The sequence below is a fragment of the Juglans regia genome, chromosome 7 (assembly GCF_001411555.2).
Source record: "Juglans regia cultivar Chandler chromosome 7, Walnut 2.0, whole genome shotgun sequence".
NCBI lineage: Eukaryota > Viridiplantae > Streptophyta > Magnoliopsida > Fagales > Juglandaceae > Juglans > Juglans regia.
The window spans coordinates 19,020,375-19,032,127 of NC_049907.1; the positions used below are offsets into that span (position 1 = coordinate 19,020,375).

The window sequence follows — 11,753 nt, forward strand, 5'->3', positions numbered from 1 at the left end:
CCGCCATGGTCTAGCCCTAGGCGCAAAAACTCACAAAATATTCAAAAAAGGAAGGTTCCGAGATGTGTGGAGCATAGTACATATATCTATCTCTTTGAGATTGGTTTGGTAGATCATAACTACTAATGGTTATTCCAGATCTAACCCATAAAAACACTCCTCAAAGATTATTCCATTCAAACATTCTCATCAAAATAAACCCAAAATCAACATAGAGAGAACAAAAGAGATTCAACAAAGAGAAGAAAATAGACCCAAAAGGCTAGTGGCAGTTTCTGTCAAAGGTGGTGGTTGAAACGTCCGGAGAGAGCGCAACGACGATGGATTCATGATACTGCAGTGGTCCAGCGAGAGAGAATGGCTGCAAAGGCATGCTCGGTGCAATGGCTAGGGTTTTGACATGTGAGAGAGAGAGAGAGAGAGAGAGAGAGTTTAGGGGGGGGGGGAACCTGCAACCAGAACTCAATTATTTCGAACCAGGTCGAGAAAAAATTCGACCCAGATGAACAGTCCTAGACACAAATGATCATATTCTAGGAAGGTTTGAAAAATGGAAAATAAAGTTGTTGTAACTGCAAGTAGAAGTAATTAGATAGCCACTAGAACAAAAGGCAATGCCCAAGTTAGGGTTGTTGAAATAGTCGTGCCTTAATTTTTCTATCCATGCATTCTAGAATTTGGCGCAATGTTTTTTCACTTCCAGCTTAATGATAACATAATAAAAGTCATTGGATTCACTTAAATTCACGTAGATACAAAGCTTGTTGAACATGTACTTGGAAACAATTTCATCATCACCCATCCAATTGTAAATTACATAGTTGCATGGTGACATACTTGGGACAAATATCTTTACCATATCACTCATATGCAAAATTTCCATTAGGCCATTGTTGTACTTAATTTCAAACAAGTTATTTGTATTTTTATAAAGTGAAGGACGAATAGCTTTATCTGACACCAGATCAAGTATGGTTTGTTTAAAGCCCACCAAGAGCCCATGAGGATTGAATTCCCATTATGCAAGGGTGCAAAAGAGAAAGGGAGAAAGTGAGAGTATTAGCTAATAAAACTTGATTTGACATAAACCAAATTAATATGAGACATAAGATTGGAGGATAAGACTTAAAGTAAGGGAAAGGGACTTGAAGAGTGGAAAGAGGCAACGGATCGAATAGATCAGGGGTCGGCTTTCTAGGGGACTAGGATCGACTTCTGAAGGAGAGAAAAGAACCAGAGGGCTCTAAGACCATTTTTCCTAGAGAAACTCTATGAGAGTGATTGTAGAGAGGATAGAGAGCTTCTATTGAACCATATTTATGGTGGATTTGGCACCAAAGACTCGTGGATATACGCCACAATGCCAATATCCTTAAATGCTTGTTTCCTTTACTTTCAGTCATTCATCATTAAGAAAATCATATATAAGTATTCCACACACATCACCACCACATCATAGAAGATGATCATTCGACCATACTATTGAGACCGAAAAATACATCAACAATGGTAATCTAATGATATTAATGTCGGGAAAAGAAAGCTCACAAAGAAAGGCTTGATCCTCATTGTTTTTTTTTTTTTGGTGTATATATATATGGTATAGAATGAATCTAAAACATTTTATATATCTCGATCTATGCAAGACATATCATATTAGATTATAGTAAATAAGCTTTTTATCAGACTATTTCTCTTTTCTAATGCAGTTTACGTACTTAGAAAAAAAATAAGTTTTTTCGGATGAATTCTTCCACATTTCAATTAAGGAGTCTCAAGCGCATGCATTTTTACATTATTATTCAATAACTGATGGTGGATAGCTCAACAAAAGATCTAGTGAGAAGCCACATCATTCATTTAATTCATTACATTAACTAAGAGAACAACACGATTGATCAAGACAATACATGAAAATCTAATTAATCATGGTAAATGTGGTTTGTGTAATTGCAAGCAAAATCAAAAAGACGGCCGCAAGAAATGAAAGAAGACTCCAAGGACCGTTGAAATAATCATGCCGCAGTTTTGCCATCCATACATTCCGACGTCTACTGCAATGCTTCTTCAAATCGTCAGTAATTTTAGCATAAATGGGAGACCTGGATGGAAGATGGACATTGTGACCAAGCTTGTTAACCATGGTGGAAGTAACTTCATCATCACCTAAAAGGTTTTTGATAATTCCTCTTCGACGGAGAAATTCAACATCCTTTGGAGAGTTAATGAGATCATCCAGGAAGCACATATAGTCGGTGGCGTAATGGGAATCCTTGTCTTGACTATATTGCTCGAATGCAATTAGATTTCGTAAGTTTGTCTCTGTATTATCATCTATTGTCAAAGGCGAAACGTCCAATACCCCGTTGTTGAACTTTATGCCAAATATGTTACCTTGCTCTGCCTTGTGGAATTTAACTCCAGCCTCATGAAGCTCAATGGCACTATGTATTAACGTCCAATCATCTCCAATCTCTGCCCCCTTGGAAAGCTTTGTGAAACCTACAAGATTGGCAGCTTTACATATCGAATCAGACAGATGCTTAAATGTCTCCGAAAGCTTCTTGAACTTCACTCCAGCCTCTTGACGTACTCTGGCATGATTTTTTTCCATATTAAGTACTGAAAAGCTAATACCTGAATGCATTAGATCAAGTAGATGTGTTGCGGAGTTTCTGTTCTGCAATATGTGTACAGCGCCATTTACGTACTTACCTACCATTGCTTCTTTACTTGGACCATTGATAGTCTGTCCAAATAGACTTTGCGAAGAGAGAAACCCAATGGCAAGACGAACAAGTTCGATGCTGTCTCCTCCAAATTCGCTCATCTCAAACAATTTAGTAAGAACAAAGAATGGAAGTTGATTTTCAAATAACAGTAGATCACGCACTATGCTATCGAACATCCAATCCATATCGAAAATTGGATCACGTCCTTCTTTTCGAACCTTCCCACACGATTTGCAGAGTAGCTCAATGATAAAGCAGCCATCAAGTAACATCATTTCTACAAACTCATCTTTGGTCTGGCTAATGCATTCTGCATAACATTTACGGGCACTCTCTTCTAGTTCTCTCAATGCCATGATGTATGTATCTAGACTCTGTTCATTTCTCCTTTGAAGCTTTTGCTGTAGATACCGCCATTTATGCTCTTCCATAAGTCCAAGCCCATCCTTGCCATGGTTATAAGGACCGATGGCAAGCATCAAGGGTTCATAAGCCTTGTCATTTACATTGCGTAAATGGCGATGCAATTTGAATATACAACACCCAGGAGCAGTTGGAGTCAAGCTAGCGAGCTTTCCATTAATACGCTTGGAGAGAGTAGGACTCATATTCCGGAGAAATAGTACAAATATCTGTTCCAAGCAGAGAATAGATTAGAGAATTATGTTATACTGTAAAGCAAAAAGAGAGAAAAAAAACAAAAAAAGTTTGTATCTATTAGTATAAGGTTTCCACTAAAATAGATCAGAGAATTATGTTATACTGTAAAGCAGAATCTTTTTATAATGAGATTAATACAACTACTCTTTGTTTGAATAATATAATAATCAATGTGCTCGAGCTAAAAATCATGCATACGTTTATTTATTTTCCATTTAATTTGCTTAGACAATTGTCGTGTGGTATTTTAGTGTGGCTGATTATAAGGTTCCATTACGGAAAAGCAGCTGAACTGAATGGAAATATTAGATCATTCATTTTCTAGAGGAAAAGCACCTACATTGGGTGTAAAAGTAGTGCAATTGACTAGGAATTTTACTCTGTTAAAAAAAGATTGAGAATTCTACTCTTTTAATCTTACTATATTTGGTATCGGTGTTATTAGACTGTGTGCTAATTTCTTTGTAGTCACTATTCTTAAAAAAATGATTTAGATCTAATAACTCAATTAGATTAATACAGTGAATTAATAAAGAAATAATTAAATGCAATATTAGTACCTAAGTTTTCTTGTTTTTACAATTCGAGATTACAAAATTGATACTTGAATTGTAATAAACTCGCAATAAGCACCTCTGTCAATCTCTCCTAAGAAAGTTTATACTAGGATTGACACGTGACATTTGTATGCCACATGTCAGCCTTTCATTAGCTTGAATGGATGTTGATATCATATATCTAGCAATCAAAGGCTGACACGTGGCCTCATATTAGTATTCTAATATGAAATTAATTGAAGTACCTAGTTGCGAGTTTGTTGAAATTCAGGTATTAAATTTGCAAAAGTTAAAAATTGTAATCTTGAAAAGTTAAAATGTAAAAATGATGTCTGATTTTACATTTAACTCTAAAAAAATGATAACATGTTAACATGAATAGGGGCACATATACTTTCACACGGATCCCAAACATGAGCAATTCGTGGTATCCGTGTAGACCCACAAAAGTACACTCTTAATCATTTTCGTAAAAGAAATTAAGGATCTAATAACTATTGAATCTAAAAATAATTATTGAAATTGTACTAAAATTCATATATCGTTTGATTTTGAACATTTTCATAATACTTCTATCTCCAAGTTATCAAATAGTTCATGAGCTTTGGCACCTTAAAAAATAAATACTCAACCATTTGAAAATTATCCGTTTTTATAATTCGAAATCTTAGTTTTCAACTCTCGTAAAATTGTTTAATGAATTTTAAGAAACTCGTAATTAAGTAACTCCATCAATTTCTCGCTAGATAATTAGCAACAGATGACACATGACATTAGTATGCCACTTGTGAACCTTTAATTGGCTTGTGTGGATGTTGATGCCATATATCTGGCAATCAAAGGCTGACATGTGGCCCTATATTAACTTTCTAGCAAGAAATTGATGGAGGTACGTACCTAATTGTGAGTCTCTTGAATTTTATGAATCAATTTTGCGTGAGTGGAAAATTAAGATATTCTCGAATTATAAAAATGTGAAACTTAAATACTAATATTATATTAAGGAGAGGTTTGAATTCAGAAATGAGTTGAGATGAGTTGAGATAGTTTGTGAATAATAAAATAAAAATTGAATTCGACAGGACACAGGCCGTTATTTTAACACGAACCCGGCCCACACATGATCAATTAACAGGCGCTGTTTATGTGAGAGGGATCCATGTAGACATGTGTCTCAATCATTTTTGCAAAACAAATGAAAGATCTAATAACTATTGAATTGGTAATGTCAAAAATAATCATTGAAGTTGTGGGATTCATATGTACCGTTTGATTTTGAACTTGTTCAGAATACTTCTATCGCCGAGTTCTCAAATGGTTGAGTTTTACCTTCTTAGCACCTGAAAAGATGAATACTACCATTTGAAAATTACACAGTGAGTATCGAAAGGAGAAAAAGTGGCCTCACTGTTTTAGTATGCTATAATCTGCATATACGAGGAAATAAATAAAAAAAAAAAAAAAACTCAAAACAGAAGAAATGTAAAAAAAACCTTTTTCTTTTAGACTTACTTGCTTAATGGTTATAATAAGTAGATCGCCCCCACTACTCCTGTAGATTGCCCTTTATTTAAATACAGCTCAGACGACTTTAATAATCCCAGCAAATGTTGCCTTCACAGATACGTGTGGACTAAGTCAGAGTCAACGTAGATAATGACCGTGCGACCTACGCTTTAGTCTCTTACCGTGAAAATGCCGCAGCATCTGTGAGTCATTTGGATTTAATATAAATAATTAAATATAACATTTTCAATATTTTTGAATAAGTTATATAATAATCTCATATTTATATATATTTTTTTAAATTGCATCTGCTATTAGGAATTACTACTGTTAATATTAAACAGTACCACGCAACCAATTTCTTGTCCATCTTAACAATTAAATTCTAAACAATTTTGTTTAAATTGAAAATTGTAAGTAGTTTTAGATTAAATGATATAGCAAAAGCCATTTGGAATTTGTATGCAAGAGAGTTAACATGTTAAAATAAGGTCTCCATTAATTAGATCATGCATGCACAGTAAAGACAAAATACATATGAGTTAATTAAAGTGATTAATCTCTATATTTGGTGAATATTCTACATGTTAAAATACATGTAAAAACTACTATTTCTTTTCTTTTCCCTCACTTTTACTCTTTTAAAATCCTAGATATATGTCTCTCTCTTTATGAAGATCACATACCACCCCCAAACGCAGTAGATTATAGTTTTATCTCTTATTTTGTAAAGTACTCTACGCCTCGATCTAATACTAGAAATATGTAATAAGAAATATATTTTAAAATTAAAAAATAATTTTTATATTTTTTGAAAAAATAAAAATAAAGCTAGCCACTAGGGTGTGGCCAAGTCAAGCCGCCAGCAACCTTTATAAGTCTATGTAATAAAAGTCATGACTTATTTATGTAGGGGAAAATTCTACAAGCTGCTCACTGGCTATGACAATGAATTTTTGTCATTATACATGATCATTCAATTATTGGTTGTTTCGATATTTAGAGTTGACCCAAAGTCTATGGTCAGTCGGTGCGCCCTGGACGCCGAAGGTTTCGGTTGGTCACTTGCGTAGTTCCTACGGGCCGGAGATAATGGGGTCGGTTCATGAATTTTTCTTCTTTTTGTCCTATTTTTATAGTGGAGAAAAAATTTAAAAATCTAACTTCGAATTTAACTTTGCTCTGGAATTGGAGTTGGAGGTGTCATCAGGCCGACTCTACCTCTGATTTTGCTCTCCGACTCTGATTCCAATTTTGATATTGTACATATTTTATAAAAATATATGTATTTATCAATATATTAATCATATACACTAGTATAGTTATATAATTATATAATTAGAACTTATATAGTTAAATTCAATAATCTACTAATATAAGCTAATTACTATAAATTAGTATACTTATAATATAATATAAATTGACTAATAATAGTTTAGTATATATAAACATCATAGTATTACTACAATGTAACACTAATGTATAATAACATCTAATATTAATGTGTAATAACATGTAATAATAATGCATAATAATTAATGTCTAATAACATGTAACACTCCTGTATAACTATTAATTTATAATTTATAATAATATGTAATACTAATGCATAATAACTAATGTATAATAACGTATAATAGTAATGTATAGTCACTAATGTATAATAACATGTAATACTAGTTTAAAACAACATGTAATACTAATGTATAATAACATATAATACTAATATATAATAACTAATTTATAGTAACACTACTATAATACACATATAATACTAAGTTTAGTGTATAATTAAGTTAGAAACTAATAAAATAACGTGTAATACTTTAGTAGAATGACATGCAATTAAACAATATAACACAAGTCTATAATAGGAATAAGTTAGACACTAGTATAAAATAGTATAATGAGTTAATAACATGTAATAATATAGTATAATATTACCTAATTAGACACTAGTTAAATAGCAATTATTAATAATCTATACTAACAATTAAATTTAGTAATTAAAAAATTATAAAAATTATAAATAAAAACATTTGTGGTTAAAACAAAGATTAAAATTAATTTAGCATTTGGTTTAGTTTAGGGTTTAACAAAAAAAAAGCCCAACATATGGTTTAGGTGCCGTTTGGATAGTGAGTTGAGATAAAAGTTGAAAGTTGAATAAAATATTCTTAGAATATTATTTTTTTAATATTATTATTATTTTAAAATTTGAAAAAGTTGAATTTTTTATTATATTTTATATAAAAATTTATGAAAATTATAATGAAGATGAAACAGTTATTGTATCCAAATGAGGCCTTAGGGGAAAGAAAGAGGCTTTAGAAGCAAAAACAATAAATCATTTCCTTACAAAAATTACTATTTCTTTTCTTTTCCCTCACTTAATTCCTTCATACTAATTAACCACATTTACACTTTTATTTATAGAACATTAAGAGGTTATAATAGTATTGAAGTTATATTCTTTTACTCTTTTAACAGTTTCTCACCATAGTGAGCCAGTGATTGGGCCATCCTAGATCTCTGGTTACAGACCAATACACCATCCTCAAACGCAGTAGATTATAGTTTTTTTTTTCTCTTCTTTTGTAAAGTTCTCTATGCTTCGATTCGATACTAGGATATGGAATAAGAAATATATTTTAATATTATAAAATAAGTTTTATATATTTTCTTAAAAAAAATAAGCTAGCAAGTAAGGTGTCGCCAAGTCAAGCTGCCGACCTCACTCTCTGATCGCCCAATTCTAGTTCATAAGTTTATTTCCAGTTTTTTTGTACATTTTTCGGTAATAGTAAAAAGTTGTTCCAATCTATTGCTTGCCGGCATTTTTTAATCGCCATGCGCCTCTCCAATGGTCTCCCCAGTTGCCAATCTGTCAGTTGGAGGAAGAAAATTATCCAAATCAGTGACATGTGTGGCTCACGTGCAACTTATAGTGCGCGTAGGCCTCATGCGCCTCAGCATCAGAAGGGGTTTTCAGCCGCCACCTGTGGCACCACTATGGCCAGCGGCCTTTGATCTTTCAGATATGCATGCTCATTTTTTGCTCAGTGCCTACACGCCCCACTTTTGTCGGTGGCTATCTTTAACCGGTGTATCGGGTCATCTTTTAGTTGCTATTCGTCTATGTTTCTGTTTTTCCTAACCAGCGATCAAGATGATATGGCCATGATAGTCTCTTACAGTTGGACCAAATCAACAAAATACAACGCACCCCTTCTTGACTACGGTGTTTAGCCGTAGGTTTATAGTCTGTCTACTAGACTATGTGTTAAAACTACTTTTGAAAAGCATCATCTTGTGGGATTAGGTTGGAGTCAAGTTTTTGACTTACCTCTTTTTTTATTTTTTTTTATTTTGGTGCTATTTTTTGTTTATTTTGAAAAGATTGTCTAGGATTTTCATTCCACTAAATTTTGTATCTTTGTAACTATATAGTTTATCTATACTATGCTTAATTTGCTTAAAAAATAAAAAAGAAAAGAAAAAAGAAAGCTGTTGGCCCCACTATAAGTCTAGGTCAGAAAAGTCATCATGTGTTGTTCGTGTAGGGGAAAATTCTACAAGCTAGCTAGCTATGACAAAGGAACTTTGTCATTATTACATTCAAGTATTGGCTGTCTCGATATTTAGGGTAGATCCAAAGTCTATGGTCAGTTTGTGAATTTTTCTTCTTTTTATCCCAATTTTAGGATAGAGTAAAAATTTTGAAAATTTGATTTCGGACTTGACTCTGCTCCAAGTTGTCAGAGTCGAACGTGTCGTCAACTCTAATTTTGTCAGAATCAGGCTAATCTATCGTCTAGAGTTGTCTATTCACTTTAACCACTAGTTATTTTTATAATTTTTTTTTATTCATATTTTTTTAATATATTTAAAAATTTTAAAAAATATACTAATATACTTAAAAATTATTAACTGAAAAAAATAAAAAAAAAATTATTTTTATTTTTATCAGGCGGTCAATTTGAGCAATAAAATTGGAAATTGGCAGGTAAAGTAGTTTTTTCGTTATATAAATTGCCAATAGATGCAACATTAAAGTATTACTACACCGTCCTCCCATGGCGTTCTCTACGTGCTCCGTCTTCCTCTCTCTCTTCCTCCTCTTCCTCTCTGCATCTGTCTCCCTCGCCGAGATCCGATTCATGGAGGTAAGATTTGACAACCGACCGATTATTCCCTTCGACGAGTTTGGATTCACCCTCACGGGTCGTCTGGAGGTCAACGTCTCCAAGATCTCCCTCTCCGCCACGAATCTCGATCTCACAAAGGTCGGATTCTTCCTCTGCACCCGGGACTCTTGGATGCACGTGCTCCAGCAGCTGGAGGACGGCGATGTCTCGTGCGCCCTCCTCTCCAAACTTGTCAAGCTTGTCTACACATTCGATAAGCTCAAAGACGCGAAAGGCTTTAGCATCGTATTCAGTGAGACCGACGCTGATCAGTTCACGTTCGTCTTCGCCAACTGCCTCCAGAGCCAGCTCTCGGTCTCCATGGACGTCAGGTCGGCGATGTACAATCTTGACGGAGCATACAGTCGCCGGGACTACCTTCCCGCTGGGAAGACCATTCTCCCGAGGATTTACTTCCTCTTTTCTCTGGTCTATTTCCCTCTCGCCGGCCTTTGGGTCTCCGTTCTGTACAAGAAGCGGTTGACAGTGTTCGGTATTCATTTCTTCATGCTTGCCGTTCTGATCCTCAAAGCTTTGAATCTGCTCTGCGAAGCCGAGGAAAAATCGTTCATCAAGCGCACCGGTAGCGCGCACGGATGGGACGTGTTGTTCTATATATTCAGTTTCTTGAACGGAATTGCTCTCTTTACTCTCATTGTTCTGATAGGCACGGGCTGGTCGTTTTTGAAGCCCTATTTGCAGGACAAGGAGAAGAAGGTCTTGATGATTGTGATCCCGCTTCAGGTCGTGGCGAACATTGCTCAAGTCGCTATCGACAAGAGCGGGCCGTTCGCGCAGGATTGGGTCACCTGGAATCAGGTGTTCTTGCTGGTCGATGTGGTTTGCTGCTGCGCGGTGTTGTTCCCTATCGTGTGGTCGATCAAGAACCTGCGCAAGGAGGCGAGGACCGACGGCAAGGCGGCGGCGGTTAATTTGACCTTGTTTAGGCAGTATTTCGTCGGGGTGATTTGCTACATTTGTTTTACCCGCGTTGTGGTGCGTGTACTAGAGACTAACACTTCGTATCGATATCTTTGGACGAATGTCGTGGCTGCAGAGTTGGCGACGCTGGCGTTCTATGTGTTCACCGGGTACAAGTTCAAACCCGAGGCACACAACCCGTACTTTGTGGTCGATGATGAGGAGGAGGCAGCAGTTGATTAGGCGCTGAAGCTTGAGGATGAGTTCAAATTGTGAGCGTTAACAAGGAAGATTTTTGGAGCTGGAGCAGTAATCAATTTGGGGAGTTGAGGTAGAAACTTCAAACTATTACAAAATGGCTATTGTTAAATTTGAGTACTACAGAAATTGTCAGGATATAAAATTTGTGTTTTCTTTTGTTGCTTGATCTACTGTGCCTGTTATTTTAAGTTACCAGTTACGATTTCATACACTCATGTATGTATGTGAAATGGACAGTATCTCACTATAAGAGATTGTGTTTTTTGAGATAAAAAATTATCTCAAAAAACTCAATTTTTGTCCCAACTTATATTTAGAAATGAAAAATTGTCTCGGAAAGATTGTCTCAAAAAGTTTTAGAGACGAAAATCAAATTTCATCGCAAAAAATCATTTTTAGAGATGAAATTGGGCGGATCCAGTCGAAACCATTCGAACTAATATTTTTTTTAGACGAACTGATTTCGTCTCAATACATTGTTTGAATGTAATATTTCTCTATACGAACTGAGACATTCATTCGAACAATATGAAATATTCATTCGAATTAATGATCATATTTGATCATATTCAAATGAACAAAGTGTTCGAACAGATTTTACGCGTTCAAACTAATAAATTATTCAAACGACTTGTGTTCGAACAAAAATTATGTCTATTCAAATAGAAATTTTATTTTCGAAAATTATATCCGTTCGAACGGGATTTTGCATATTAATGTTGTTCGAACAAATAATTTATTGTTCAAACGTCCGTATTTCTCGTTTGTCATTCGAATGGGTTAATTTTTGTTCAAATGGGTATGTTTTAGTTCGAATGGAATTACAAACGGTAATTTACTATTCGAACTGGTTATTTACCGTTCGAACTGTATTAATCATACAAATCAGAATTTAAATAAAAATATCTTACTTATATTACAAAAATTGT

The 11,753-nt window shown here is 34.5% G+C and overlaps 2 protein-coding genes across 2 annotated transcripts; one reads left to right on the top strand and one right to left on the bottom strand.

Annotated features, from left to right (window-relative positions):
- Positions 1-1,918: 1,918 nt before the first annotated feature.
- Positions 1,919-5,293, bottom strand: LOC108985691 (UPF0481 protein At3g47200-like). The gene is made up of 2 exons (XM_035691442.1): positions 5,216-5,293; positions 1,919-3,364 (listed from the first exon to the last, which is right to left on the bottom strand). Exon 2 carries the CDS (start codon positions 3,338-3,340, stop codon positions 1,919-1,921), a length of 1,422 nt encoding a protein of 473 aa, XP_035547335.1. The 5' UTR covers positions 3,341-3,364; positions 5,216-5,293.
- A 4,221-nt stretch (positions 5,294-9,514) lies between these two features.
- On the top strand, positions 9,515-10,987 carry LOC108982381 (protein CANDIDATE G-PROTEIN COUPLED RECEPTOR 7-like). The gene has a single exon (XM_018953739.2). It carries the CDS (start codon positions 9,532-9,534, stop codon positions 10,804-10,806), a length of 1,275 nt encoding a protein of 424 aa, XP_018809284.2. The 5' UTR covers positions 9,515-9,531; the 3' UTR covers positions 10,807-10,987.
- Positions 10,988-11,753: the final 766 nt, after the last annotated feature.

Excerpts from the sequence above, each read along its gene's own strand:
- LOC108985691 (XM_035691442.1), bottom strand. The coding sequence starts at position 3,340 with ATGAGTCCTACTCTCTCCAAGCGTATTAATGGAAAGCTCGCTAGCTTG.
- LOC108982381 (XM_018953739.2), top strand. The coding sequence starts at position 9,532 with ATGGCGTTCTCTACGTGCTCCGTCTTCCTCTCTCTCTTCCTCCTCTTC.